The 27,208-nt window shown below is 54.9% G+C and overlaps 1 protein-coding gene across 1 annotated transcript in view; it reads left to right on the forward strand.

The window, feature by feature from the left end:
* Window positions 1-1,151: 1,151 nt before the first annotated feature.
* Window positions 1,152-27,208, forward strand: part of PLEKHA8 (pleckstrin homology domain containing A8) — a 30,142-nt gene continuing 4,085 nt past the window's right edge. Inside the window, exons 1-15 of the mRNA XM_044678869.1 lie at window positions 1,152-1,240; window positions 2,700-2,823; window positions 6,012-6,044; window positions 12,483-12,681; window positions 13,865-14,020; window positions 16,911-17,035; window positions 17,118-17,276; window positions 18,132-18,172; window positions 19,654-19,811; window positions 20,579-20,747; window positions 21,888-21,973; window positions 22,644-22,702; window positions 23,196-23,326; window positions 24,451-24,521; window positions 26,396-26,457. Of these exons, the coding sequence (XP_044534804.1) occupies window positions 1,152-1,240; window positions 2,700-2,823; window positions 6,012-6,044; window positions 12,483-12,681; window positions 13,865-14,020; window positions 16,911-17,035; window positions 17,118-17,276; window positions 18,132-18,172; window positions 19,654-19,811; window positions 20,579-20,747; window positions 21,888-21,973; window positions 22,644-22,702; window positions 23,196-23,326; window positions 24,451-24,521; window positions 26,396-26,457 (1,662 nt within the window). The remainder of the gene's footprint in view (window positions 1,241-2,699; window positions 2,824-6,011; window positions 6,045-12,482; window positions 12,682-13,864; window positions 14,021-16,910; window positions 17,036-17,117; window positions 17,277-18,131; window positions 18,173-19,653; window positions 19,812-20,578; window positions 20,748-21,887; window positions 21,974-22,643; window positions 22,703-23,195; window positions 23,327-24,450; window positions 24,522-26,395; window positions 26,458-27,208) is intronic.

Below are 27,208 nucleotides of genomic sequence, written 5' to 3' on the forward strand. Positions count from 1 at the left end.
ACAGAGCTAGAAGGTGAATGAGGCCAGGTTTACACTTGGCAACATCTGACTCCAGGGCCAGCAGTCTATCCACAACACACCTCGCTCCCTGTGAGTAGGAGGTTAATAAATGTTTAGTCATTGATTGTCTTTATTTCTAGAGAGCAAGCTAGAGTGCATTCAGCTCAGGGGCCAGGACCTAGGTAAGGGGCCTGAATCTGTGCTGTATAGTGGGCTGAAAGTCTCCAGAGAACATCCCTCCTGGAGAAGACTTGAAGGAAGGAGAATCTAATAACTGTCTTCATATATGAAAGGGTCCTCACATAGAAGAAAACAGAATTGGTCTGCCTTGCTCCAGAGGGCAGAACTAGGCTCAGGGAATGAGTCAAGTGAGACAGATCAACAATCAGAAAAACTGAGAGCAGTTGGGTGGCTCAGTGGATGGAAAGCCAGGCTGAAAGACAGGCGGTCCTGGGTTCAAATGTGGCCTCATTCCTAGCTGGGTGACCCTGGGCGAGTCACTTAATCCTCATTGCCCAGTTCTTACAACTCTTCTGCTTGGAACCAATATGCAGTATTAATTCTACGAGGGAAGGTGAGAGTTTAAAAAAATAATCAGAGAAACTTTTTGACCATTAAAGTTGCTCCCACCCCCATGAAATGGGCTCTCCCCAACTCCAGGAGGAGTGAGTTATCCATCTCTTGAGGTCATTACAAAGGCCACTTGTTGGGATGCTGAAATGGGGCTTCCTCTTTCAGCCATGAATGGTTTTGATTCTTGGACTTCTGAACTCCCAGGAGGATCCCCCCAAAAAAGAAGACAGGAAGGCTCCATGGGCCTCAGATTCTGCTGACATGGTCGAGGCACTTCTCTTGAGAGAACCGAGGCAAAGAGTAACTTGTGGTCAGTCATGCAGAGACTAAGCTGGTGTTAGCCGTTGGATCCCTCAGAGGCCCAGGCATTCAGGGCATCTGTCCTCCGGCAGATGAAGATGGAGGCAGAAGAGCCTCGGGTAGATCTAGAATGGCACAAGAGGAAGAGCACAAGATCTAGGCTCTGACCACTTGGGTTCAAAGCCCGAGTCCGTATAAAATGCTGCCAGGGCAGGCTGGGGAGGAGAGTGTAGACTGCTGGCCTGGTCAGCCTACAAGATGAGAGAAAGGAGGAGAGCATGGCTGGCCTGGAGATCTGCCTCTGCAGAGGTGGGAGATGGAAGGGCATGTTCGGGCAACAGTGGGGAGGCCATGTGGATGAAGTACGGTGAGGCATCAACGAGGAGTCATAGAAGTCAGTCTGGATTCAGGTCACCGAGAGCCTTGAATGCCAGAGCGAGAGGAAGGAGTTTGCGTGGGATAGTAGAGACCATAGGGAGCCACCACCTTTTTTTTTTGTCCTTTTTATTGTCATGAAAAACCACTTCCATATTGGCCTTTGTTGTAAGAGCAGCGCACCAGTCCAGAAGCCAGACCCCCGATAAAACCATGAACACGCTGACATGTGGACGACTCCAACACGCCTTTCTCTGGAGGTGGGGAGTGTCTCGTCCTAAGTCCTCCAGGACTGTCCCAGATCACTGCATGCCTGAGAGGCACCAAGTCGTCCAGTATTGCTGTTACCATGTCCCAGGCTCTCCCGGCTCTGCTTCTTTCTCTCTGCGTTAGTTCTGGCAGATCTTTCCAGCTTTTCCTGAAATTGTCCTGCTTGTCATTTCTTCAGGCACAAGAGCACTCCATCCCCAACATGGAGCCCAGTTTGTTCAGCCCTTCCCCAATGGATGGACATCCCTTCCATTTGTATTTCTTTGCCACCACAGGAAGAGCTGCTATAAATATTTGTGTACAAATAGCTCTTTTCCCTCTCCTTTTGGAACTCTTTGGGACACGGACCTACAAGAGGTATTACTAGAACAAAGGATGTGCACTGTTTTATAACCCTTTGGGCTCTCCAGAGTAGTTGGACCAGTTTACAACTCCACCAACAATGCATTAGTATCCCAATTTTGCCACATCCCCTCCAACATGTAGTGCCTCTCCATTGTTTTAATTGGCATTTCTCTAATCAAGGGGGATTTAGAACATTTTTTTCATATGATTATTGATGGCTTTGATGTCTTCATCTGAAAACTGCTTGTTCCTATCCTTTGGCCATTTGTCAATTGGGGAATGGTTTATATTCTTATAAATTGACTTAGTTCTCTATAAATTTAAGAAATTCGGCCTTTATCAGAGAAATTTGTTATAAAATTTCCTCCCCCCCCCCCATTTGTTATTTCCCTTCTAATCTTGTTTACATTCAGGGTTTTTTTGTACAAAAAGTTTTTCATTGAATATCATTAAAATTATTTATTTTACATCTTATAGTCCTCTCTTTCTCTTGTTTCTCCAAACACCTGCCAGGCATACTCTTCTGTGTTCCCCTAATTTGGTTATGGTAGCACTCTTTATGTCTAAATCATCACATCCTCTTAAGAAGGTCAGCCCCCGGCTTTAGGAGCATCTCTTTGGCAGCTGGGGAGCTGATGGACTGGAGTGGCAGGAGATCCACTAGAAGCCTGAGTCACCCAAGGCAGAGGTGAAGGCCCCGAACTGGAATGGGGCCATTGGAGGAGAAAAAAGGGAACAGGGACAAGAGATGCTACGAGGTGGGTCATTGCCGGACCAGGCTGCTGCCTCCTTGCAGCCAGTCTCCTGGCCTTCATTGCCCCTTGGTTCTCCCATAGCTCCGAGGATCCTGATTCAGCCGTGCAGCAGCAGGGAGAAACCATTTCTATGGAAGAAGATGGAGCTTCAGCTTGGGACCGTCTGTGTCCTCGGACATTACTGCAGTCTCGCTCCCCCTGCTCAGTGCGTCGCTCTCTGTAGTGTCTGTGGCAGACACGGCAGGGCACTGACCGTCTGGCCCAATGGAGATTGTTCAGCGGATTCTCCTTGAGATGAACTCCAGTGAACTTCCTTTTACTGTTATTTGTAGTGTATATTTTGATTTTCCTTTCATTGGCTCATAAACCACAGAATCCTAGATCTAGGTCAGAAGCCATGGAGATCCAGTCTGATCCACTGGAGGCCCAGAGCCGGGGAGCCAGAACATCCTATAAAGTAGAAGGGACCTCAGAGGCCACCAATCCTGTCCCCCAGTTTTACAGAGGAGACAGTTGAGGCCTAAAAAAGTTAAGTGATTTGCCCCTGGCGCCCCAGCAGAGGCAGAATTCAAACCCAGGACCTCTGACTCCAAACTTGGTACCTTCCACCCTTCTACACAGCCTCCATTCGCCCGTGTGCACAGTTTCCTATGTAGCTGCATTGCCGGAGGAAGCAGGATAGGTCGGGACTGGTCATGCCTCCGTTTGGCAGACCAGGCACAGCCTCGGGGCTGGGATTACTCACGTTTCACATGATGGTTGGAAAAGAGGAAGGAAAAAATAGCCTCCTTGAGTCAGTGCCGGGGATGACTCAGAGAAGAACTTTTCTGAGAGAGAAAAACCAACACCTGGAATTGGAAATCATACTCGAATGGGGTGACGTACATAGAGGTAAAGCGAGATGTTTTGGTCTACTGTGGACAGATTTCAAGAAAGCGTAAAAGAGAGCGGCCTGGGTCCCCTCGAGCACGTCTGCCAGCCACTTTCGGGAAGAAATCTCCAATGAAAAACCCCGGAACGGTCCAGCCCAAATCCAGAGTTTCTGTATCATAGAAAAAAAAAGACTGCAAAGAGCCGAAAAGAAGTCAGGCCGCACGGGAGCACCCTACAAAGTGTGGCCGCCTTTACTCTGAAGGAGTGGGGAGCCGCTGGGGGCTACTGACCAAGAATGACCTATTAAAAGTGACCATAAGAAAGCTGAAGCCAACATGGCCTCCAGAGAAGCACAAAAAGCTCAAGTGAAGGAGCTGTCGTCGGGCGCTAAAGCTGCCTGCATTCGTGGAGGGGAGATGACCCGGCGGCCCAGGCGGGCATCTGAGAAGGAGCCCAGCTAGATAGAGGACCTGGGAGGGCTCCCCGAATGGAGGGGGGGAGGGAGGATGATCTCCCCTCATTGGCTTGTGCTCAGACAAGAAGGAAGGGGCACTTGCATCTCTCTCCTTTGAATTGGTCAAAGGAGGGAAGAAGACACACACATTTGCTTCTGTAGGGAAGCAGGATGGAAAGGGGAGAAGGGACGGGAGGGAATTAGAGCAAGTGTCGTTTCTGGGAGAAATTAGGCTTCTTCTAACCCCTTACTGTCCTAGAATAGATTCTGTGTATTGGTTCTAAGGCAGAAGCGCAGTAAGGGCTAGGCCGCGAGGGTGACGTGACTTGCCCAAGGTCACACAGCTGGGAAGTGTCTGAGGTCAAATTGGGACCCAGGACCTTCTCTCTCTAGGCCTGGTTCTCTGTCCATAAAGCCAACCCCATTTTCCCTTGACAAATTCATCCTAAGCGAAGCAGACTTTCAGCAAAGGACGTACAAAACTATTCCTAGTAGCTGTTTTCACATGGGCGAAGAATTAGAAACTAAATTAGAATTAGAAGAATTAGAAACTGCCCATAAATCGGAGAAGCGCTGCTCTAGGAATGTGCTATGAGAAGTGTTCAGGGGGATGTTTCCGAACGGACGCCAGATGAGGCGAGCAGAGCCCCGGGGAGTTGTCTGTCCTGCAGCAGCAACACTGTACAGACAGACACCTCCAAGCGCATCCTCACAAAGCTCCGCTCCACAGGGCTCGAGTGAAACTCTGCCTCTGTCCTGAGAGCACTGAGCGAGGCCTCTTGTGGAGGGAGGCAGGGAGGCGCGGATACCGATTATTGATTTGTTGGCTCTCGGACACTTTGTAAGAGGGCTTCGGCTCTTCTCTTACCGAGGAAGGAAAGAGAGAATGCAGAAGAAATGTCGTCTCAGTGACTGAGATCTTCAGAGAAAGTCGGTGGCTTCCATGGAGAGTCTCAGGCGGAAGCAGAGGCTTCGAAGGGCTCCTGTTCCAGGACTGGACAGCTGGGCGCAGCCCATGGGCATGTGCCGGCGAGGGACTCTAAAGGGGGGAGCTAGGACAAGCTTCGGGTGCCACCGGTGGTCATGGTGCGAGAAGGTGCCCAAGTCCGTCCCCTCTTTAAGTGATGCTCCCGGCTAGTTCAACATTTAAGCATCAGCATCAGCCTTCCGGCCAGCATAATAAATGGGGCGAGAAGGATGGGGTTCATTCAGTCTTGCTCCCGCTTTTCTTCTTAGCAGCAATGCTCTCCTCTTTCCCCTCTGGCCATGTGGCTTCTCCCCAGCTGCCCAGTCCTGGGTCACTTCCTCAGTCCATTCTGTCCTTCCGCACGCTCTCTAGCACTGTCGCCTCTGCCCGCCTTGGAGGAAGAGCGGATGAGTGGGCAGCCAGAAGCGGGCAGCTGCCCTCTGGAGTGGGATTCTGCTTTGATTTTCATCGCCTGGCACCAGTTATAACGTCATCAGCGGCTTCCCGTCCGGAGGGTCTGCTCTGCTCTGGCCTCATCTTGGCCTTTTCTTGGGCATCATCAAGGCTGGTGGTGGCCGCCCAACTGCCCCACAGAAAGAGGAAGATGTCCTGAGGATGTCCCGGACTCTGCACTTGCCCTTCGGTCACCATGAATGTTGTTGACTGCCCTGCAGCCCTCTGGGCCACTTTCCTCAGACAAGTCCTGTTTCCTGCTTTGGGCAGCACTGGGCATCATGTCCTGGTGCCCATTGGCACTGCCCAGGCTTTCTGCATTTAAACCCAGTAGAAGCTTCAGCCAGTTCTGGTTACTCCTGGATCTGGTCTCTGAAACTCTGGAGGCAAAAGGTTTATCAAGAGATTTTTCCAGGTGGCTGAGCCCTATTTCCAGAATGCTGCAGGCTTCAACAGGAGCATCCGCTGGGCTCCCGCCAGCCCCAGGCCGGAAAGGCGTGAATTCTGTGGCTGTGGACTTTGGCAAACGCCTTTCCTCTAACGGAACCGCAGATTGGGAAGGAACCATCAAGGCCTGCCTGGATGCCTTCCCGAGTACAACAGGTGGCCTTTCTGCTTCCTCCGGACACTTTTCCCTTGTTTGTAGGAAAGCCACCTCTTTCTGACCTTTGGCCGGTCGGTAAGCACACATGACGCACCGGGTGTCGGGGGAGCTCCCTACCTGCAAACCCCCAAAGCTAGAGGCCAGATACAGCAGAGATCCTCTTGGGAAGGAGGAAAGGCTTCCCGGAGCCTGGACGACCCAACCCAAGGATGGGGAGAGGAGGAGGGAGAATGGTCCAGGCTGAGTCTGGAGCGGAGCACCTTGTACTGATGTCATTCAGCCCTGGGGCCAAGCAGAAGTCAGATCCTTCTAGGGAGCTGCTATGGGGGTTCCTCCCCCTCCCCTGGTGTGGAGCCCAGCCCCCGGTCCTCCCCCAAGTCTGCTTCTCCGTGGCCTCCCACCATGTGACAGCTAGAGCCAGACACCTCGGGTCCTCGATGTCCCCCATCTCAGGACTAAAAAAACCTAGTGCTGAAGACTAGTGATGGGTACTGTGCCCAACGCCAGTGAGTCCTGAGTTCAAATCCAGCCTCAGACACTAACTGGGACCCTGGGCAGGCCATCTATCCTGCTTGCCTCAGTTTCCTCAACTGCAAAATGAGGACAGAAATAGCCTTGGCCTCTCTAAAGGAGACCCAGTGAGATAATAGATAGACTGAAAATGCTTCACTGTCCACAAAAGGCCATCTATGCCAGATCCTGCTTGTGAATGTTCCTTAGCTTTCTCCTGGGGAGAACGTGAGAGCTGACCTCAGGCAAGAAGAGCCGAGTTCCAGTCCTGCTTAAAATCCTCTCCTCCTCTGACAATTTCCATGGCTCTTGTAGAGGCCTAAGATGAGCATTAAGAACAAATGAACCAACCGCTGCAGAGCATCAGGCCAGAGCTCCAACCTTCTTCCAGGTCCTGAGCTGGGACGACGATCCAAGCAGAGACGGAAACTCGGGCCAGTGGAGTGACAGGACTCACTCAGAGTCTCCAGCCAGTGGACCTCAAGACTTCCTGATGGGCTGCTATAAGCATCCCAGAGGCCATTCCTCAGCGGGAGTGGGAGAAAAATGCCAGCTCTGGAGGGGATCTTCTGGCCCAGATGCTCCCTGGGCAGGTCTGACCAGGTCCTTCTCCCTTCTCCGCCTCAGTTTCCTCATCTGTGAAATGGAGGAGTGAGGCAATGGCTAGCCTTGTAGGTTCCTTCTAGCCCTTTGGATCTCTAGGCTCCGGCCAGGCCCTTAGGAGAGTGAAGGAGCCCTTCAAGTCCATTTGGATCCAAGAGGCAGAGCTGAACCTGAGACATTTGGGGAATTCTTTAGGGGCTGCCATTTGGAGGAAGGATGTTGAATTTTCCTGAGCTCATACTCCTAGATAACATATTATGCCTTTGAAGGTGCTTTTGGGGGCATAGTTTACCTCTCTGCATTCTATGTGAATCACCTAGCAAAGCCAGTGAGGGATTTCCATTTCACCGAGGATGGCACGTTGGCCCAGCAAGGCCAGTGTCCACATCACACAGCGAAGTTGTTGTCAGAACCGCCTCCTCCTCCCTGGCCCAGTGCAGATCCCACTCTGCCAGACCCATGGAGAAACACGGAAGCCTCATGGGAGGCCGTGGCAAGCTTGTGGAGAGAATGGCCACTCGGGGTCAGGAAGCGCCGGCTTGGCCTTCGGCCACTGAAGCCAGTTAGCTGGTCCTCAGGCAGCTCTGCAAGAGGCCATCTGGGTAGAACTCTCAGAACCAAGCCAGACCCACCCACCAAAGGAAGGGCCCCATGGAAAGTAGAGGAAGAGCCACAAGCACGGGCTGCCATGTTTCTTCTTGTCCCTGAGAGTGACGTCTGGGATGTGTAGAGCATTGTGGCTCCCTCCCTGGTCCTGGTGCTAAGCCCGCGGCGGCTTCAGCCAACCTCCTGAATTTCACTTTCCTTTAACCAGAAACCTTTTGGAAAATGGCACAAGGCCAGCTTGTTCAGTGGGACATTGGGGGAAGCAGAGCCTCAGCCTGTGGCCCCCATGGGGACAGAGCTGTCTTAGAGGGGACAGAGACCTCAGCATGAACTCAAGGGGTGTCTCCTTGACTCCTCTCTAAATTTATGTGGTTGCCAAAGCCCAGTCAGGCACGTGGCCCCTGGGCTAACAAATCTGAATGTCTGAAAGACGGGAAGTCCTGGCTTCCATTCTGACCGCAGACACTTCCTAGTTGGGTGACTCTGGGCAAGTTACTTAAGGCCCCATGCCTAGCTATTCCCGCCCTTCTGTCCCTCCTCACTGCTTCCCTTCTGTTTCCCTGGCTTTTCTTCAAAACTCAGCCCAAATGCTGCCTTCCACAGCTGGATCCAAATCCTGCCCTTCTTCCTCTCCATCCATTTGGAGTAACCTGCCTCGTATTTGGTATGCTTGGTGCTGACTGCAAGTCCTCCTCCTCCTTGGAGGGTGATCCCTGCCTTTCTCTGGGTCCCCAGAGCTCACACTGTAGATGTTTAACGAATGTTTGTTGATTGACTGAGGCTCTAAGGAGTGGGCCTTCTCCCTTGTGGGCCCTCCCCAGCGGAGCAGTGACTTCTGTGCGGATGATTCCCACCCCCAGAGCTCTGGCCTCCCTCCCCAGCTCCAGCCATCCCTGCCTCAGGGTCCCACGTCTGTGAGGCAGAGCCTTGTTTCTCCCTCCAATTCCCCCTTGCTTTCTTAAGAAGACCGTTCGCTATGGGGCGGCTCGTGGCTCAGTGGAGAGAGTGTTAGGCCTAGAGATGGAAGGGACTCGGAACTGAGGCCAAGTTGGAAGTTGAGGGTTAGAAACAACCAAGCCTTCTAGCCTCGGGCCCTCCAGCCTCACCTGGCCTCCTGCTCTTCCCTCCCTCCCCTACCCCCGCCTCCAGGGTGGCATCTTTCCCTTCTGGCCATGCTCCAAGCTCATGGCTTCGCTTCCATTCCAGGCCAGGCCCTCACAGTCTCTCCCTTCCCCGGGGAAGGTTTCATTTTGTCACTCCCTCGCTCTCCAGGCCTGAGTTTCCTTTTCTGTAAAATGAAGGAGCAGCCCCCAAATTCTAGTGCCACAGGAACACCCTCCGAGGGCAATCCTACCGAGCAGCTCTCCACAGCCCTTTATCATCTGGCTGCAGCCCACTTTGCCAGGCGGCATCCTCCCCCTCTCCTCCTGTACCTTCCTGTTCCTCAGCCCGACATGCCTTCTTTCCACATCTTTGCCCAGACCACCCCCCACTTCTGCTCTCCAGTGTCCTCCCAGGCACAGCCCTTGGGGCTTCTCTTGCTCCTTCCGGTTTCCTCAGCCTTGAAATCCTTGCTTGAGTCTTATTATGTTCAAACCCTGGGAAATGTGGGTCTCACCTTGATTGACAGGGGAGACAGTTGGAGACATCAGAATGTTCCCAGACACTGTGAGCCAGGGGCAAAAGTCGGTTGGCCTGAGAGTATAAATATCCCAATAGCCATCTGGGAGGGGCCTTTGACCATTGATCTTTGGGGTCTTGGTCCTTGACCATTGATTTGTGGGTCTCTGACCATTGGTCATTGGTCCTCTCTAAATCTCCCTAGATCTTTAGGCATCCCTATATCTTTTGGCATCTGGATCATCATAGCTATTTAGCTCTCTGGGCCCCGGTGGTGAATGGGAGGAAGGGAGGTCTAAAAAGAAAAAAGGGTGGTTACTTCCTGAAGGCTGTGAAGGCTAACACATCACAAACTGATAATAGGAAAGCTGAGAAAAATCATCAATACAGTTGCATCCAGCAGAGCAGACTCTCTCTGGTTAGGCAGTGGCCAAGCTGAATCAGAAGGAGTTGTGAAGAACAATAGCTCCAGCTTTACTGAATCAATAGCCTCCAGGTCTGAGGGATTAGATCATATAGATCATAGATATTAGATTGACAGGGTCTTCAGTCCCCATTCCATATCCTGATTATTGTTTCCCTAATTAAGATCATAGATAAAGCATTTAATAAGTATCTTCCTGAGTGGTCATTATATCAAGACCCTCGGGGAGGGAGCAAACGCAGTCAGATGAACAACGAGATCCAAGGCTAATCAGAGTCCAATGTTAATAATTGATCCAACCCCAGGTGGGATCTGAAAGGGTTACCCATCCACCTGACCATTTAGGGTCCTGCCTGGGCACTGTTATTTTGAAGAGAATTATAACATCCAGCCAGGGTGATTGGGGTTGGTGTTCCCCCACCAGCAACCTAGGGGAATACAGAGACACAGCTTCCCTCACCAATATCCATATATCCCCTAGGAGTATAGTACCCTTCTATATTTCTTTATAACAGACTGTAAAGGTGACAGTAGCTCCCTGCTGTCAGGGCCTGTTCTGGGGCTCCTCTGCACCTAGCACCCGTGCTAGTGTGTAACAAATAATTTGTATTGGGGATTTGTGCTTCTCAAAGACCTAAGAATAGAGGGAAGTCTTCTGTTCCCTACCCAAAATTCATTGTTCTTCCTAATCTACGATTTAGGCGTCTTTCACTTTCTCCTAGAATCCCTCATACCCACAATAAATATTTCAGTAGGTCAGCAGACATTTAGTTCCCAGAGTTGTTGACTTGGAGCCAGGAAGACTTGAGTTCAAATCCAACCTCAGAAATGAACTGTGTGAACCCAAGCAAGTCACTGAACCTCTGTTTGCCTCAAGTTTCCTCATCCACAAAATGGGAATAATAAAACCCACCTTCCTGAGTGGCTGTGGGGATCAAGTGAGATAATACTTGTAAAGTGCTTAGCCCTTTACGTAGCAGGGGCCTCATAAATGTTCCTCTTACTATTATGTGCCAAATGCTGGGATACAGAGAAGCCTCAGACACTTCCTAGCTGTGTGACCCTGGGCAAGTCACTTAACCCCCATTGCCTAGCCCTTACCACCCTTATGCCTTAGAACTATACATAATACTGATTCTAATGTGGAAGGGAAGGGGTTAAAAAGAAAACAAAAAAGAATTCCTGTCCAATCTGGAGCCACCTTTCATTTTTGTCTTTTATCTCCATCACCTTGCAGGTACCTAGAAGGAATAGGCCCTTAGGAAGTACTTATTAAGAGTTATTACCTTTTAGATCAGGGGTTGGCAACCTTTTTGGCCATGAGAGCCATAAACGCCACTGTTTTTAAAATGTAATTTCGTGAGAGCCGCTCACAGTGCCGCTCCTGTAACAGCACCTGAAAAAAAATTGACTTTATGGCTCCTGCAGAAAGAGCCATATGTTGCTGACCCCTGTTTTAGAGGGTAGCTGGGTGGCTCCGTGAATTGAGAACCAGGCCCAGAGATGGGAGGTCCTGGGTTCAAATGTGGCCTCAGACCCTTCCTAGCTGTGTGATCCTGGCCGAGTCACTTAACCCCCATTGCCTAGCCCTTACCGCTCTTTTGCCTTGGAGCCAATACACAGTATTGATTCTAAGATGGAAAGTCAGGGTTTAAAAAAAAAAAAAGTTACCTTTCCACACTTACCACATCCTGTCCTCTTCTATAGGCTGCTCTAGTCAAACTGGACTGTATACTCTGCTGTTATCTCCTGCCTTCTGGCCTTTGCTCTGGTCAAACCCTCTGCCAGGATTGCCCTTTCCAGACTCCATACTTTGCTTTTGGAAAATCTGCCACAAGAAGGGATGGACTCAGCAACCATCTCAAAGGCCATCTCCTTTGTGAGCCCTTCCCTGATTCCCAGCTTCTCCAGCCCACAGGCAGAAGGTTCTCTTCCTCCCAGGACCTCTGGCAGGCAATGCCTCATGTATCTTTTTTTTTTTTTTAAACTCTTACTTTCCATCTTACAGTACTGTGTATTGGCTCCAAGGCAGAAAAGCAAACAGGTCTAGGCAATGGAGGTTAAATGACTTATCCAGAGTCACACAGCTAGGAAGTGTCTGAGGTCAGATTTGAACCCAGGACCTCCTGGCTCTCTGTCCACTCAGCCACTCAGTTGCATCTTTAATGTACAGATATTCAGATTCTCTTTGGCCAGATGGTGGTCTAGATGGAGAGTGTCCCTACTAAGCTGGGGGGGGAGGGGAGGGGAAGGAGGGCATGCCTTTCCCTGTACATCGCAGGATGGGCGCATAGTTCAGCGTTGGTGTCCTTTCCGAGGTCTTTGACCTTCCGGTGGCGCTCTCTCTCTCTCTCTCTCTCTCTCTCTCTCTCTCTCTCTCTCATGCTGAACATTAGACAGGATGACCCGGTTCTCCTGGTGTCACTCCCTTCATTGCATCTCTTCCTACAAGGTCTCCACGGTTCCTCCAACATTTCTCGCCCAGCAGAGGTCCTCCATAGGATTCCATTTCCCCTCCCCACCCTCCTACCTTGGCCGCCAGGATGCTGTCTGAGGAGGAAGGAGAGCCTCAGACTTGGGGTTCCCAGGAAACCGTCAAAGGTTCAAGGGAATGAATTCAGCCAAGATGCCTTTGGTGTGCCTCCGGGCTGGCGCTCTGACCCTGGAAACTCGCCTCTGACTCTTCCTGACGAATGATTCTGGGCCCATCATTGCTGCACCCTCAGACTCAGTTTCCTCTTCTGTAAAAGGGGACAGCCGTGCCCCTCCCCGGGGGCGGGGCTCTGCCAAGCTGGGCGCAGCAGCATGGACGCCTCTCGTCTCTCATTGCAGGTTGGCAGCCGCGGTGGTTTCTCCTGTGTGGCGGCATCTTGTCTTACTATGACTCTCCCGAGGACGCATGGAAGGGCTGCAAAGGGAGCATCCAAATGGCGGTCTGTGAAATCCAAGGTGAGGCGGCGGGAGCTGTCCGTGGTCCCCGGGGCGCCCCTGCTCTCTCCTGGGCCTCTCACGAGTGAAGCAAGGAATTCTGGGAACTTGGCTGGCCTGAGCACGTGCGTGGGCGGGACACCCGATGCAGGCACGTGTTTGGGTGTCTATTGGCAGATAACCGCAATGCAGAGGGACCGGGAGCGGGGCTGACCTCAATGCAGAGGGACCGGGAGCGGGGGCTGACCTCACTCGGGCTTTAATATCTGCGAAGGCCATTTGGCAGGGCAGCTCTTAGACCTGTGCTGTTAGATGAGCTGTACTCCCGAGTCATGTGACCCTGGGAAAGCCTCTCTAAGCCTCCGTTTTCCTGCTCTGTAAAGTGGGATAATAACACCTGCCTTACTAGGTGATTGGGAGGAAGCAGGACCTCACAGGGGTACAATGTGCCCCGCGTAAATGTGACTGCTGCGATTCCCTCCTGGTAACAGGCAGAGGAGGTGCTTGCTCTCTGCCTCTGGATTTTATTATTAAATTATAATATTCATTATCATTTGTCAAATGAATGAACAAAGAAGCCCCTCCCCCATCCTAGAGCTCCGCTTCAGTGTTCTGGGACCTGCCACAAAGCCGGAGGTTCCTGAATGCCCGAGAACCAACCACTGAGGAGTGGGGGAGAGGGAGGGGTCATGACCAAGCCCCCAAGAATGGCCCTGTTGGGGGTTGCTTTTCATGGGAAGTAGAAAGAGAAACAGAATTTTCTCCCCATTGCATTACCTCCTTCCACCCTCCTCCAATGAATGCCCCAAACAGTGATGGCGACCCTATGGCACGGGTGCCAGAGATGGCACGCTCTCAGGCACGGAGGGGCTTTCTCCTTCCCCTATGGGGGATGGGGGAGGGGCAGGGAGGGGTCCGGCACTGTCTCTCTAAAAGGTTTGCCATCACCGCCCTAAAGTACTGCCTTTGGCATTAAGATTTTGGCATGTGCTAGGGAGGATGGCGACGTCACCGGCTCATCTAAGCCCACGTGGGTGATGCGGTGCCTCTGCTCTGGGCGCTTCCGCTCCATCTCCTCCAGCTCCTCGTTTGGAGTCAGAGCCGAGGCTCACAGCCGACGAGCAGGTGTTCTACGTGGGGGCCCCAGAAGGCTTGCCCAGAGCGGCTGGAAAGGGCGTTTTAATCCTCTGCTCTCGGCTCCCAGTTCACTCGGCAGATAACACGCGGATGGACCTGATCATCCCCGGCGAGCAGTACTTCTACCTGAAGGCCAGAAACGTGGCGGAGCGGCAGCGCTGGCTCGTGGCCCTGGGCTCGGCCAAGGCGTGCCTGACGGACATCAGGGCCCAGAAGGAGAAAGGCGAGTATTCCTGACCCGCCTTGTCTCTGGGTCCCCCTGGCCTGCCGTCCCAGGCCACCCAGAGGAGTTTCCCTCCTGATTCTCATTTTCTGGGTCCCCTGGTGCTCCGTCACTGTCCAGGCGGGCCCTCCAGCCTCCCATCCCCAGGGCTGCCAGTCCCCTGCTCAAGAACCAGCACGTCCCTCCCAGATGGACAGTGATAGGAGAAATCCAATAAGTAGCAGCGTCCTATTTATTTTATCATTTATATGTAGTTTAAGGCTTTCTAAACCCTCCCCGCTCTCCTATAAGCCTTTCCCACACATAAACACTGGGCCAATCAGTGCCCAGGATACAGAACGCAGCATCCCCCGACGTAGCGAAAATTTCACGATACAGAATTAGATCTGTTTTTTTTTTTAAACCCACAATACAGTGAAGCCGCGATAAGTGAGCCGCCATATAGTGAGGGGCAACTGAATTCCAGTTTTCTTCCCTCCCAGACGCTCTGTTAAGCCTCACTGGACTGTTGGGTGTTCCCTGTTCTCAGCTCTGGGTCCAGCTTCCATGCGCGTGAGGTCTCCCGTGCCTGGGATGCCTGTCCTCATCTGTTCCCCTCCCTTCTTCCCCCCCTCCTCCACCCCCATGACTGTGTTTGGGAGCTGCCAGACCCCCTTCTCCCTCCCCAGGCCGGCAGAATGTAGACTTCTTGAGGGCAGGAAACGTTTGATTTTAGTCTCTGTATCCCTGGTTCGGTGCCTGGCCTAGAGGGGGCACCTAATACACACGCAAATGTTGTTCTTGGACAAAGAAGTGGGCCGGCCCTGCTCCGGCAGGCACCAGGGCTGAGAGGACGATGCCCGATGCACGAGGAGGGCAGAGCCGACCAATGGGCAGCCTGGCTGGTCCTCACTCTAGAGCTGAGTCTCAGTCACAAATGTTGGTGGGAGGCAACCCTCTGGGTGTCAGAGCATTTGGGGGACCCAGAAAGAACAGCACCCCCACTTTGCAGGGAGGGAAGTTGAGGTTGGGGCAGCCCACTCTGACTTTGTTCCCTGCTCTAGCCACGAAGCGCCCTGCCCCCTGCCGCCCCCCATCACATCAGGCCCTTGTTCAGGCGAGCCCGCTGCTCTGGCTTAGCTCTGACTCCCCGGGAAATCAGAGAGCTTGACGTGGCCAGCCTTTGTTTCCTAAACTCCCCTGGAGATCTCCATCGGAAGGTCCTTAGAGACCACCCTGGCCCACTCTTTGATTTTACAAACAAGGAAACTGAGGCCCGAGGGGGCTAAGTGATTTAGGATCATAACTTTGGACCCAGAAAGGGGCTTAGAGGCCGCGGAGGCTCACTGTCCCATTTTTCATATGAGGAAACTGAGGCCCGTGGAGGTTAAACGTTGGTCCCGGTCACCCAGGCACTAGCTGTCAGAAGCATCAGATCAGGCTGCCATCACACTTCTCCACACTGTCTTTACCTGAAACCCAAAGAAATCCGCCTGGCCAGTGCCTGGAGAACGGGTTTTATGTAAGTGGCCTGACGGGGCACTGGAGGAGGTTTTTCATTTGAAAATCCCGGAGAAGCTTCATGTCCTTCTTTAAAATTGTATTTAAAATTAATATGTGACATTAAAACACCCAAATCGCCCCCATCCCTGCTTCCCCCACAGAGAAGCATCATTTGGCAAAGACATCTGTGTGCACGACGGGGAACACGGGGGCTTCCTCCTTTCTCCTTATCGGGTCTGTCCGTCTGGAGGGGCCACACGAGTCATTCCGGAGATGATCCCTCGCTGGGCTTTACGCAGATCTTTCCTTTTAGTAATTAACTGTCGGTCATTTCTTGGCACGCGGCGGGGTCTGTCACGCTCCTCAGCCCCGACTCGCCCAGCCTCGCTTTCCCCGTCTTGGCCTGTCCGACTTGGCCCCTCAGGAGAGAAACCTAACCGTGCTGTGACAGGTCACCAGGCAGCCCCGGGGGACTCGGGCCTTGGCCTGCGTGAGCTTACTAGAATGGCTTGGCTAGGCCAGGCCTGAGAGACGGCGAGAAGCAGAAGAGATCCGAGCACAGTTCTTGGCGGTCACCGCAGACCGCGCCCCTCCCCGACCCCTCCCCACGTGCTCTGGCGCCTCCTCGTCACTTGTGGGCGCCCATGTTAGGCTGCTTGGTGTTTAGCCTGTTACCCGAGTCCAAGTCACTCCACTAGATGGTACCGTTCTGAGGCCCGAGTCCTCTCCTTTAACTCTTGCCTGGCTGCGGGCACCCTTCCAGATTGTCCCCCAGAATGGATGCCTGTTCAGGGCAGACAGTTGTCTGAGGAGCAAAGATGGCCCAGGTGGGCCTCCCTCTGCGGAGGGGGCAGTTCCCAGCCCCCCAAGGGACCTCTCACGGTGTGGGGGGCGAGGGGAGTCCCAGAGCATCCTCAACAGAGCTTCCTGAGGACGGGGTGCCCCCCGTGTGTCTTAGCTTAGCTCTACCCAGCGGCTGTCTCAGGGGTGCGTGTTGGAAGACGTCACTTTAAAAAAAGTCTCTCCCTCCTGTTTCTCGGAATCTCCCCTTTTTCAGAGTTCAGCTCAGGAGCTCCCCTTCTCCGTGAGGCCTTCGCGGCCCCCTTGTGCTGACCCACGACCTGTTGTTACACCCGCATCGTCCCCCCAGGCAGGATAGACCCTCCCCAGGCTCGGGTGCCTGCCGTGCGCTTACTGACTGGCTGATGCAGGAGCATTTTTGCTCGGATTTTGAAGGTTGGCCTGCTGGCCCCCTCGGCCGTGCCGGGGCACCCCTGGGGCCCTCCTCGTCCTGGAGCTCCTCGATGCAGGCCCCCGCGGGCCAGTGAAGCCCTGCACGTGGGGCTCCGCCGTGGTAGGCGTTTGGCTCGCTCGTCCTCGTGCTCATCGGCACATCTTCTTCCCTCAGAGTTCACAGAAAACACGGAGACCCTGAAAACCAAAATGTCTGAGCTCAGGCTCTACTGCGACCTCCTCGTGCAGCAGGTCAACAGGACAAAAGAAGCCACGGCGGCCGGCGCGGCAGACCCCAAGGTAGGACGGAGGCACGTGGCCCACCCCGCGGGCGCTCCTCGACACGAGGTAAAGCGTCTCCCCTCTGGCCCTTCTTCCACAGGAGGGGATCAACGTGGGAACTCTGCTCAAGTCCACTTGCAACACGTTCCTGAAGACCCTGGAGGAGTGCATGCAGATCGCCAACACAGCCTTCACCTCGGAGCTGCTCTACCGGACGCCCCCCGGCTCCCCCCGGCTGGCAGTGCTCAAGCCCAGCAAGGTGAGGCTTCCTCTCCCGTCACCCTGGGGGGCTCCTAAGCACCGTCTCCTGCCTGGCCGGTGCATTTAAAGGGGACACGTTTCAGGAATCGGTCTTCGGGCTAGAAGCACCGTCTGAGGTCTCTAGTCCAGCGTAGCCCCGACCCAGGATCCCCCCGCAAACACGCGGCAGGTGGCCCTCCAGCCTCGCTCAGCTCCATTCACTGGGAGAGCTTCCCCTGGCAGCCAGCCTGGCCCCTGGGCACCCTCCCGTTCTGCCTGGGTCTGGCCTCTGGGTACAAGAAGGAAAGTTCAGGCCTTCTTCTAACACCTGCAGCCCTCCGGGGCGGCACCTCCTTGGGGGTCCCCTCTCAGCAGAGCTCTTCTTTAGGCCAAAGTTGGAAGCCTCCTTGTGGGGGCGGCGTGGAGGAGCTCTGGGAGAGGGAAGCCGGGCTCAGGGGTTCCCGCCACCCCAGAGAGTCTGCAGTTCTGAAAAGTCGTTCCGGACAGCATTTAGATGTGGTCATTCGGCTGCCCAGAGGACGCACTCCTGCTCTCTGGTGTCCCAGAGCCCTTGGGCAGCCTCTGGTCAAGCCTGTGGCCTCCTCTCAATCCCGTTTCCTAGTGGCTAGAATGACAAAGGAGGGTTTTCAGGACCTTTTTTACAAAAGAAGGCCATGGCCAGAGCCCGGGGAAAGAAGGCCGCCCTTAGGGGCTCCAGTGCCGGAACAAATGGCCGTCCGGGCTGGGGGTTCAGGATCAGCGGACTTGGGGCTGCCTTCTGGAGCGGGTCGCGCTCGGGCCTGGCCTCGCAGCTGGCCAGAATGACGGGTTGTTGGAGGTGGCTGGTGTGACCATTTCTCTCTTCTCCTTTCAGACCAAGCTTCCCATCCTCCCTGTTCACAGCACCCTGGAGAGGTACGTCCTGCTTTGTCTCGTCCTTTGTGGCAAGAATGCGCGCCGGGGCCTGCCGGACTCTCCCGGGCCGTGCCGGCTCCCCAGGACAGAAGTCACGGGCAGCGAGCCCCGACTTCGTCTCCTGTGAGGGCTGGATTCTCCCACGACTTGATCCGCCCCCCCCCCCCCCACCCCCGGCCTCTGGGGCTACGCAGAGGTTAGAATTTTGCCTTCGGAAGGGTTCCGAAGTCATTCCCAGCTCCATCAGGCGGGAAAAGATGCCACGTGTATGTTTATGAGTGGAATTCGATAGGCTAGAAAAAAAGGATCAAGACTTTGTGGCCTCCCGGATTCTCTTCGGGTTGGTGGCATTGGAGCAGAAAGAATTCTGGGTTTGGACTCAGACTGGGTTTGAGTCTTGCCTTTGGCAGGTTTGACGGCGACCCTGCCAAGATCCAGATCCAGGGGTGTCTGGGGGAAACGCAGCCGAGCCAGCTGAAGGGAGAAAACCACCAACCCCAAATGCTGCTCGTGTCCCTCTCCTGCGAGGAGGGGAGCAAAGGGGGGTTTGGTCTGGGAAAGCCACGAGCTTGCTCGCTGCCCCCTCCCCTATTTCACAGCTTCTGGGAGACGCAGACGTCATCTACCCCGGGCAGGGGAGACACGTGCGAGTTGCTAAAGACGGCACTTTCCAGGCCCGTTAGTCTTGCCCTGGTTCTGATGCCCACATGAGCTCGGTCCAAGGAGTCCCCGGCCCCTCGCACAGGGAGGGCCTAGCCCTTTGCAGGCCCTGTAATGCCCCAAGAAGCCTTTCCAGACCCCCACCAAGATGGCACCCGCTTCATCCTGCGTCTGTCTTGGTTGTTCATAGCTGTCGGCCTGTTGTCTCCCCCATTATTTCCCCGGGAGCCCCTTGGGTGCTGGGACCGCTTCTCTGTATCCCCAGTGCTGAGCACAGTCCTTGGCACACACTGATGTGCCCCACAGAGTATGGCGTGTCCCATACTCTACCGCACGCACCACAATTATATACTCATACACGAGGAAGAAGTACTTGGCCAGGCGGCCAGCGTGTCTTCATCACTTATTGTGTGCCAGGCACCGCGCTTCAGGGCTGGGGACACGCAGGCAAAGGGAAGGTCGTGCCCTCCAACGCTTAGATCCCAACGAGGGAGCCGGCACGGAGGCCCAGGCCCAGGCCCAGCGTTTAGGTGATGTTCCCGGAGGAGAAGGGAGGCCACAGAGAGCCCCCGGCCACAGCAGCTGCAGGAGGGATCCTGGGTGGCCGAGAGCCTCCTCCGGAGCTCCCTGGGCCTACACCTCCCTGGCTCAGGCCCTCCCCTCCCCAGAGGAGCCAGTGATTGCTTCCCCAGCCGTTTGTGAGGCCCCATCGAGGCCTGGGACGGGAAAGCTTTTTATAAAGTGAGATGCTGCTATTCCGTTATAATGCTCTTCCTGACCAAATAATGCCTTGTCGTTTGTTTTGGGGTTTTGTTTTTTAGGCAGATTGAATTGAACAGCTGTGAAAACGGATCTTTAAATACAGAAATAAGTGATTCTGAAGAAACCCTGATGAAGAACGAGAGCCCCTTATATATGAAGCCCACCGAGATGGGAAATAGCGTGGCAGCTAAAGAAAATGGAGAAGATCCTTTAATAGGTAAAAAGGATCTCAGCCCAGAAGAAGACATGAAATCAGCAGCCCTCCTTTCTTGGGAGAAGTGGGGGACCGTGGGAGGGGTATCGTGCCCACCGCCAGATGGGATCCAGGAGGCAGCTGGGTTTTCCTTCTTCGCTAGAGAAGACGGACACAAGTCTAGCCTTAGTTTCCTCATCTTTAAAATGGAACAGAGGTTGGACTAGATGACTTCTGGGCCCCTTCCCACTCCAGTTTTATGGTCTTGTGTGACTTTGGGTAGTGATGTGCCTCCAGTGGCTGGGCAGAGTACCAGATCCTCACAGCCCCAGATCTAAGCTCTGGAAGGCTCTCTGCCCGGGTGTTTTAGTCTGTTCTTACTGTGTGGAGAGTTTTCAAAAATGGTTTCCCTCCTCACCCCCAAAGGCCCAGCTTTCTGCAGATGGGTCAGGAATGCAAAGCTGTGAGCTCTTAGCTGTCATTCAGAAAAAAACCAGGGGAACCTGAGCCCAATCTCCCGGCCCCTTAGCTCCGTAGGATTCTGGCAGGAGCCAGGCACTCGGCCATGGTCCACCCCTTCCTGCTCTTCTGCCTCCGAACCAGTAGACAGGAGTCGTTCTGAGACAGGGAAGAGCTTTTCGTAACAAAAACCATGTTTTTGTTTCGTAACAACAACAACAAAAAAAAACAAAAAAAAAAAAACAACGCTTTGGTCCCTGCTGGTGCCACCTTTCTCGGGTGCCCTCCTGAGGAGCACTCACAATCGATGGTTCTGTTCTTCTCCTCTGAAGTCCAAAGTGATGAAGTCAAGGATGATGGAGACGAAGATCCAGGCTCTCCAGTGGAGAGGGATGTGGAGCCCCCACAGGAGCAGCCCCCGGGGCCGAGTGCTGCCAGGATGCCTCTTGGGGCCCAGGAAGAGGAGGAGGTGCAGACGTTCTTCAGTGCCATGAACACAAGGTAGGTCTTGTCCCCGCCTCAAGGCTTCTCCCCTAACCAGTGCCAGGGGCCACAGAGCAGGCAGCTCCTGCGGTAGGAGAGTCACCAGAACAATAAAGACAAATGGGGCTTTCTGCCCTCAGAGCATCCTTAAACCTGCTTTCACGCCGGCCCTTTGGAAGCTCGAGGAACGCGCTTCCTTGGAAAAACGTCTGTGGCTCCTGCTGGTGCAGATGCTCGCAGCAGAAGCAGCATTTGTTTCTATTCCTGGCCTAGATCTGCCAGGGAGCCTGGGGCCAGCTGTTTCCCCGGAGCCTGTTCCCTGACCTGTGAAATGAGAATAAATTCCTGTCGTCCTTCCAAAGTTTCATGCTCAATGGAACAAGCCTTGATTGAGTGGGCTAGGTGTTTGGGGCTCCTCTGTGCACAAGGACCTCCCTAAGCCTGGATTCAGGAAGATCTGAGTTCAAATCCAGCCTCAGACACTTACTTGATGTGTGGCCCTGGACAAGTCCCTTAACCTCTGCCTCTATTTCCTCCGCTGTAAAATAGGGATAATAGATTCTACCCTCCCCCAGTTGTTGAGCATCCAATGGGATGCTCTTTGTAAAGTGGTTGCTAGCAGGCAGTCTAGCTGCCATTGTTATTGGGGCAGTGGAGAGAGCCAGGCCTGAATTCAAGAAGGCTCCTCTTTGTAAGTTCAGATCCAGTCTCTGACGCATCCTAGTGTGTGACCCCAGACAAGTCATTTCACCCCGTTTGCCTCTATTTCCTCATCCATAAAAAGTGCTGGAGGGGGAGGTGACCCAGCACGCCGCTGTCCTGGCCACCTCTGTGGAGTCCGAGTCATGCAGGACTGTAAGGACCAAACAACAGAAAGGAAGGAGACAGCAAAGGGAAGGGAGAATCGTGGCGGGACGTGGATTTATGACATAGGAACACGCTCCGCCGCAGACCTTCTGGGGGGGACGACACAGACAGGGAAGACTAGATCCAGAATTGGTGTAAATACTTTCTGGGGGAGGGAGCGCCGTCTGTCCAAAGGGCAGAAGGGGCCCAGGAGGGCAGGGCAGAGCTCGCTGTGCCCAGAGTGTGCCACGCCTTGGGACCAGTGTGGGGGTCCTTATTGCCACGTTTCCCTCTCTGTCACCCCATGGGCAGCTTTAGCGACATCGAGCTCCTGGAAGACAGCGGGATCCCCACGGAGGCCTTCCTGGAATCATGCTACGCCGTCGTCCCGGTGTTAGGTAAGACACCTCCCCTCCTAACCTCTCCGGTGCTCCCCACTCCTCTGCCCAGAAGGGGGCTTTTCCCACAAAGGAATAAAAGCAGTTCTGGCCAAGCCAAGGCTGAGGTCGGGGTCCAAAGGGAAGAGGGAGGGAAGGAGGGAGGCTCATTGGAGGCCATGGAGGGGGGGGTGGAAGCCAGGAGAAGCTTGTGGACGAGGCACTGATGCAGACTCTGTGGGCCAGCCTGGCCCCCCCAAACAAGGAGCATGCACTCACCGCCGGCTGTGTGCCCGAGCCCCTGCCCTGGAGGAGCTTCCAGCATGAGGGGGAGAGCCGCCAAACACCGAGAAACAGCGAGTTAGAGCCAGGCTCAAAGGGGAACCAATGGACCGAAGGCTGCCATGACGAGGAAGAGGGTCTTCCTGTGGGAGGGGAGATTCCTGTTAGGGAGGAAGCCAGGGAGGTCCTGCCTTGAGGTCAGCCAGTGGCCGAAGGAGGCCGATGGACCCCCAGCAGCTGCAGCCTCCTGGGGCGGGGGGGGGGGGGGAGGGTAGGTTCGGGGCCCAGGAAGGCCTGGCACAGGCTGTGACTATGGATGAAGGGCAGCTCCAGCTATCTCAGCCCAGAGCAGCCCGGCAAGTGGTCCGGCTGACTCAGAGGGAAAACAATCATTTCATCTCTCCTTCAGACAAGCTCGGCCCGACCGTCTTCGCTCCTGTGAAAATGGACCTCGTGGGGAACATTAAGGTGAGCAGAGAAAAGGACCCCCAGCAGGCCGCTGAGGGGGGTTCTGATTCTTGCCAGGCCATGGACTAGCTGGGCGCCCCCCCTGGCCATGACAGAGAAAGAGGAGGCCCAAAGCAGAAGGTGGCACCGAGGCTAAGGACCAACACTCCAGGGCCCTGTGCTGGCTGGGAGGCGAGGAGGCCAGGGGCCCGGAGGCCGGGGGGCCAGGAGCCCACAGGGCCATCCTGCCCAGGCGCAGGGGAGGGGAGGGGAGCGGAGCAAAGGCGGCTGTTCAAGCCCCTCATTTGGAGCACGAGGGAGCGGCCCCCAGGCCGTGGCCGCATTAAGCTTCCCAGGGAGGATTTGAACCCAGGAGCTTCCTCTTCCCAGCCCAGCTCCAGCTCAGTCTACAGACGAGGACGCTGAGGCCAGGTGGTCAGCAGGTGGCAGAGGTGGGATTTGAACCCAGGCCCTTTCCATCCTTTATTTCCTGGCGGCCTCCCATCTCCTGTAGAAAGTCAATCAGAAGTACATCACCAACAAGGCCGAGTTCACGACGCTCCAGAAGATTGTGCTGCACGAAGTGAGTGCCGATGTGGCTCAGGTCAGGAACTCGGCCACGGAGGCCCTCCTGTGGCTCAAGAGGTATGGCCCTGCCCTGGCCTCGGCCCTCACTTGGGGGGGGGGGGGAACAGACCTCACTTTGGGCCCTGCCTGGGCCCCTCTTCCACAGGCATCAGTTGTGTCCCTCCAGGGCCCCCGGGGGAAGGCAGCCCCAAGCCCTAGCCCCACAGCTAGTGGTGCCCCCTCTGGGCCTCAGTTTCCTCATCTGTAACACGAGGGGATCAGGCTGACTCTAGCCGAGAGAATGTCCTCAAGGTTCTTTGTGGCATCGAAAGGCCTTGGAGAGCCCAAGTCTCCCCTCCCAGACCTTGTGACCAAACACTGCTGGTCTGGTCTCCACGGTCAGGGTGGGCCTCTGGGGGCTCCCCAAGGCTAGGTCTGTCCTGGAGAGGTTGGAGGCAGGCAGCCTCCTCCCTGGCCTCCTGTGCAGACCTCACACCCTCAGCTCAGCCAGGCATCTCCAGGATATCTGGGTGGTCCCACAGTGCTTTGGGCTGGCCTCAGCCTGGACTGGACAAGGCCAGCAGCCATAGTAGCTCATGCTTGTAGTGCCAGGCCCTGTGCCAAGGACTTTACAGGCCTTGTCGCATTCAAGCCTTCTCTAGGAGGGAGGTGCTCGGGTTCTCTCCATTTTACAGTTGGGGAAACTGAGGCAGGAGGAGTGACTCACCCAGGGTCCCAGAGCCAGTGAGTGCTACACCTGGATTTGAATTCAGCTCCTCCTCACCCCAGGCCCAGCACTTTATCCATAGCCCTTTGCATGTAGCAGGTGCCCAATAATTGCACACTGCATTTCCCTGCTATTACTTGAAAGTGAGCCCAGCAGCTTTCAGTGCACCTCCCTAGTGCTCTTCAGGCCAAGGCAGCCTCCTGGCCCTTCTCTCTAGCATCAGAGATAGGCCAATCCCAGGATCCCAGTGCTGGAAGGAAGCGGCCTCAGGCCGGGCCTACATGCCTGAGCAGGAGCCCCTCCACAGCGTCCCCCCAAGGCCTCCCAGGGCTCTGACTGCCACATCTGCCCTCTGCCTGCCTAGATGGGCTCTCATTGCTCCGGGCCCCTCCCCCATCGCCCCCCCCCCCAAGCCAGACAGCCCCTGCCCTCCCGGTGTGGAACGCTCCCAGCACCACACTTCTCTCCACCACAGGGGGCTGAAGTTCCTGAAAGGTTTCCTGACTGAAGTTAGGAATGGAGAAAAGGACATCCAGACGGCCCTGAGTAAGTGGGAGCTTCCCGGACCATCCGCGGGGCTGGAATTGGGTGTCTGGATGTGGTTTGTTGCTCATTTCTGTGAGGCTTTCAAAGGTCAAGGATCATTGAATCCATGTCATGGGTGGGAAGAGACCAGAGCCTCCCCCTTCCTGGGTTTACCCACTGGCGTTTCTTTGCCGAATCTGTCCTCCGAGGCTCAGGCCTTTTGGCCTGAATGAGCCTCTGAGGGTTTCCTGGTTTTAGTTTAATTTTGAGGCACCCAGCCAGGTGCTGAGATGGTGCTGGCCCCCCTCCCCTCCTCTCTGCCACCACCTCCTCCTGCGGGGTCTCCTCTTTCCTCCCACCCTTCCCCAAGCACCGCCTCCTTCAGTCTCCTCTTTTCCTCCTCGGTGGGGACATCCACATTCTGGCCTCTGCATAAAGCTTTGTCCAGGCAGAGCCAGCTAAGGCAGGCTAGGGCAGTTTAGGGTTTATAGTTTGAGGCCGGGGAGACGGCATGAGGTCGAAGGGGCTCTGTTAGACCTAGTGGCTGGGTCCCTTGGCCTCACTGTCCTCACCCGGAAAATGGACAGTAGCTGGCCTCCAAGAGGTGCCCTTTGGGGATGCAGCATGCCAACAGAGGTCTGAAAGAATCCCACGCCAGGCACGCCCCTCCCCAGCTAGTGGGGTTTAGCTGCTCTTGTGGCACCTAACCAGGCATCTTCCTTAAGGCTCAGAGCTGCCCCAGAGCTGCCCCGATTGGGTTCAGGGCTAATGTTTTTCCTTTTCTTTCTTAAACCCTTACTTTCTTAGGTAGAAGAGGGGTAAAGGCTAGGCCAGTGGTGGCAAACCTTTTAGAGAAGGAGTGGGTGGTCCCACCCCTCCCCCACTAGTGCCCTTGTCCCCCTCCCCCCTTACCCCACACAGGGGAAGGAGCAAAGTGAGAAATGTCCTCAGAGAGTGTAGAGAGGGGGAGGGGAGTGGTCCCAGTGCTCCAGCCCCCTCCAGCTCTGCTGCCTGTGAACCGCCCACTTTACCCCATGTGGGCAGAGGGGTGAGGAGAAGGGGAGGGGAGCAGCTCCACCCCAGTGCCTCTGCCTATCTAGTAAGGAACTCTGGGGGTGGGGAGGGTGGCTACATGTCCACAGAGGTTCTACAGGCCATCTTTGGCACCCACGCCATAGGTTCACCATCACTGGGCTAGGCAATGGGGCAAGTGACTTGTCCAGGGTCACACAGCCAGAAGTGTCAAGAGACTTGATTTGAACCCAGGACATCCCTTTTTTAGATCTAGTGATCTATCCACAGAGCACCTAACTGCCCAGGATTAAATTGAATCTCATTCCAAGGAGTAAAGGAGTGGATTTCCTGCTTTTCTGGTCCAGTTGGTGGGATGGCCCTGACAATCCTCCTGTCCCAGGACCTCTCAGGTGTCCCAGATCTTCAGCCAGTTCTCCCTTTCCTAAACGAATAGCTCTTTTCTGAAAGGCGAGCTCCACAGAGAAAGTGTTCCGGCCCCACGCACAGACCTTCCTTCAGTTCTGCAGCGCAGACGGAAAGGCTGCATTGATTTCACGGTGGGCGCTAACCGTCCCCTTCCGCACTGGTCTCTCTGAGCAGGCCCATCCCCCACCAGGGGGACCCAAGGGCGACAGGGAGGCGCCGAACCCCTCCTCATCTCTCCTCATTTGCCGAGACATCTTTGTCCCACTCGGAAGTTCCCCCACACACACCTGGAGGCGGGGCCGGGCGGGAGCCACGCCTCCTTCCCTCAGCTTAGAGCCCTTGGGGGCGGGTTTGTGATCCCCTGGCTTGTAGCTTTATGCGCATGCGCACCCACCCACCCAGGGGACGTTGGTCCTGGGGGCAGTGTCTTAGTGGGTGTGTTTCTTCTCTTACAGATAACGCCTATGGCAAGACCCTGCGGCAGCACCACGGGTGGGTGGTCCGTGGAGTCTTCGCGGTGAGTGTGCTGTGAAAGGGAGCCTGGTTGGGAGAATTATCCCTCGTGTCTGCCCCAGGCTGCAGCCCTTCCGCAGCTCCCTGGGGGCCTTGGAAGTAGCTCAAAGCCCTCATTTAACAGATGGGGCAACTGAGGCCCCGAAGGGAAGCAGAGTTCCAGAGCTACACCAGCCGTGATCAGAACCCCCTGACCCCCACAGCCCCACCCCTCCCACACCCACCACCCCACCCTCCACAACACTAGCTCATGGGGCTAAAAGCCATTTCTCAGCCTGCCAGCTGTGTGAACTCTGGCTCTCTGAAGCCTGCACGGCCCTCCACAGAGAGGCTGGGACCATTCCACAGATGAGGGAACTGAGGCAAGGCAGGGTGCTCACCCAGCCAACAAGTACGGGAGGCAGGACTAGAACCCAAGTCAGCGCAATGTCTCCAAATCTTTCTCGCTCCATCAGACCAGCCCGTATTTGTATTCTCCTGCCCAATTCCCCAAAAACCCACCGTTACCTCCTGAGACTGATAAGGCCAGAAGGGTGCTGCTGGGAATGAATGAATGAATGAATGAATGAATGAATGAATGAATGAATGAAAAGACACCTGTCTTGTGCTTCGGGGCCAGGATGAAACAGGGGAGACTGAGGAAAGGGGAACAATCCCCGCCTTCAGGGAGCTCTTTCTAACTTCCCTGGCTGCCCCCCCCCCAGCCGTGTCTGGCTATCACCTGGGTCAGATGGGCAGTCTTTGGCCCCTTCCGT

Source organism: Gracilinanus agilis, chromosome 5, assembly GCF_016433145.1.
Source record: "Gracilinanus agilis isolate LMUSP501 chromosome 5, AgileGrace, whole genome shotgun sequence".
NCBI lineage: Eukaryota > Metazoa > Chordata > Mammalia > Didelphimorphia > Didelphidae > Gracilinanus > Gracilinanus agilis.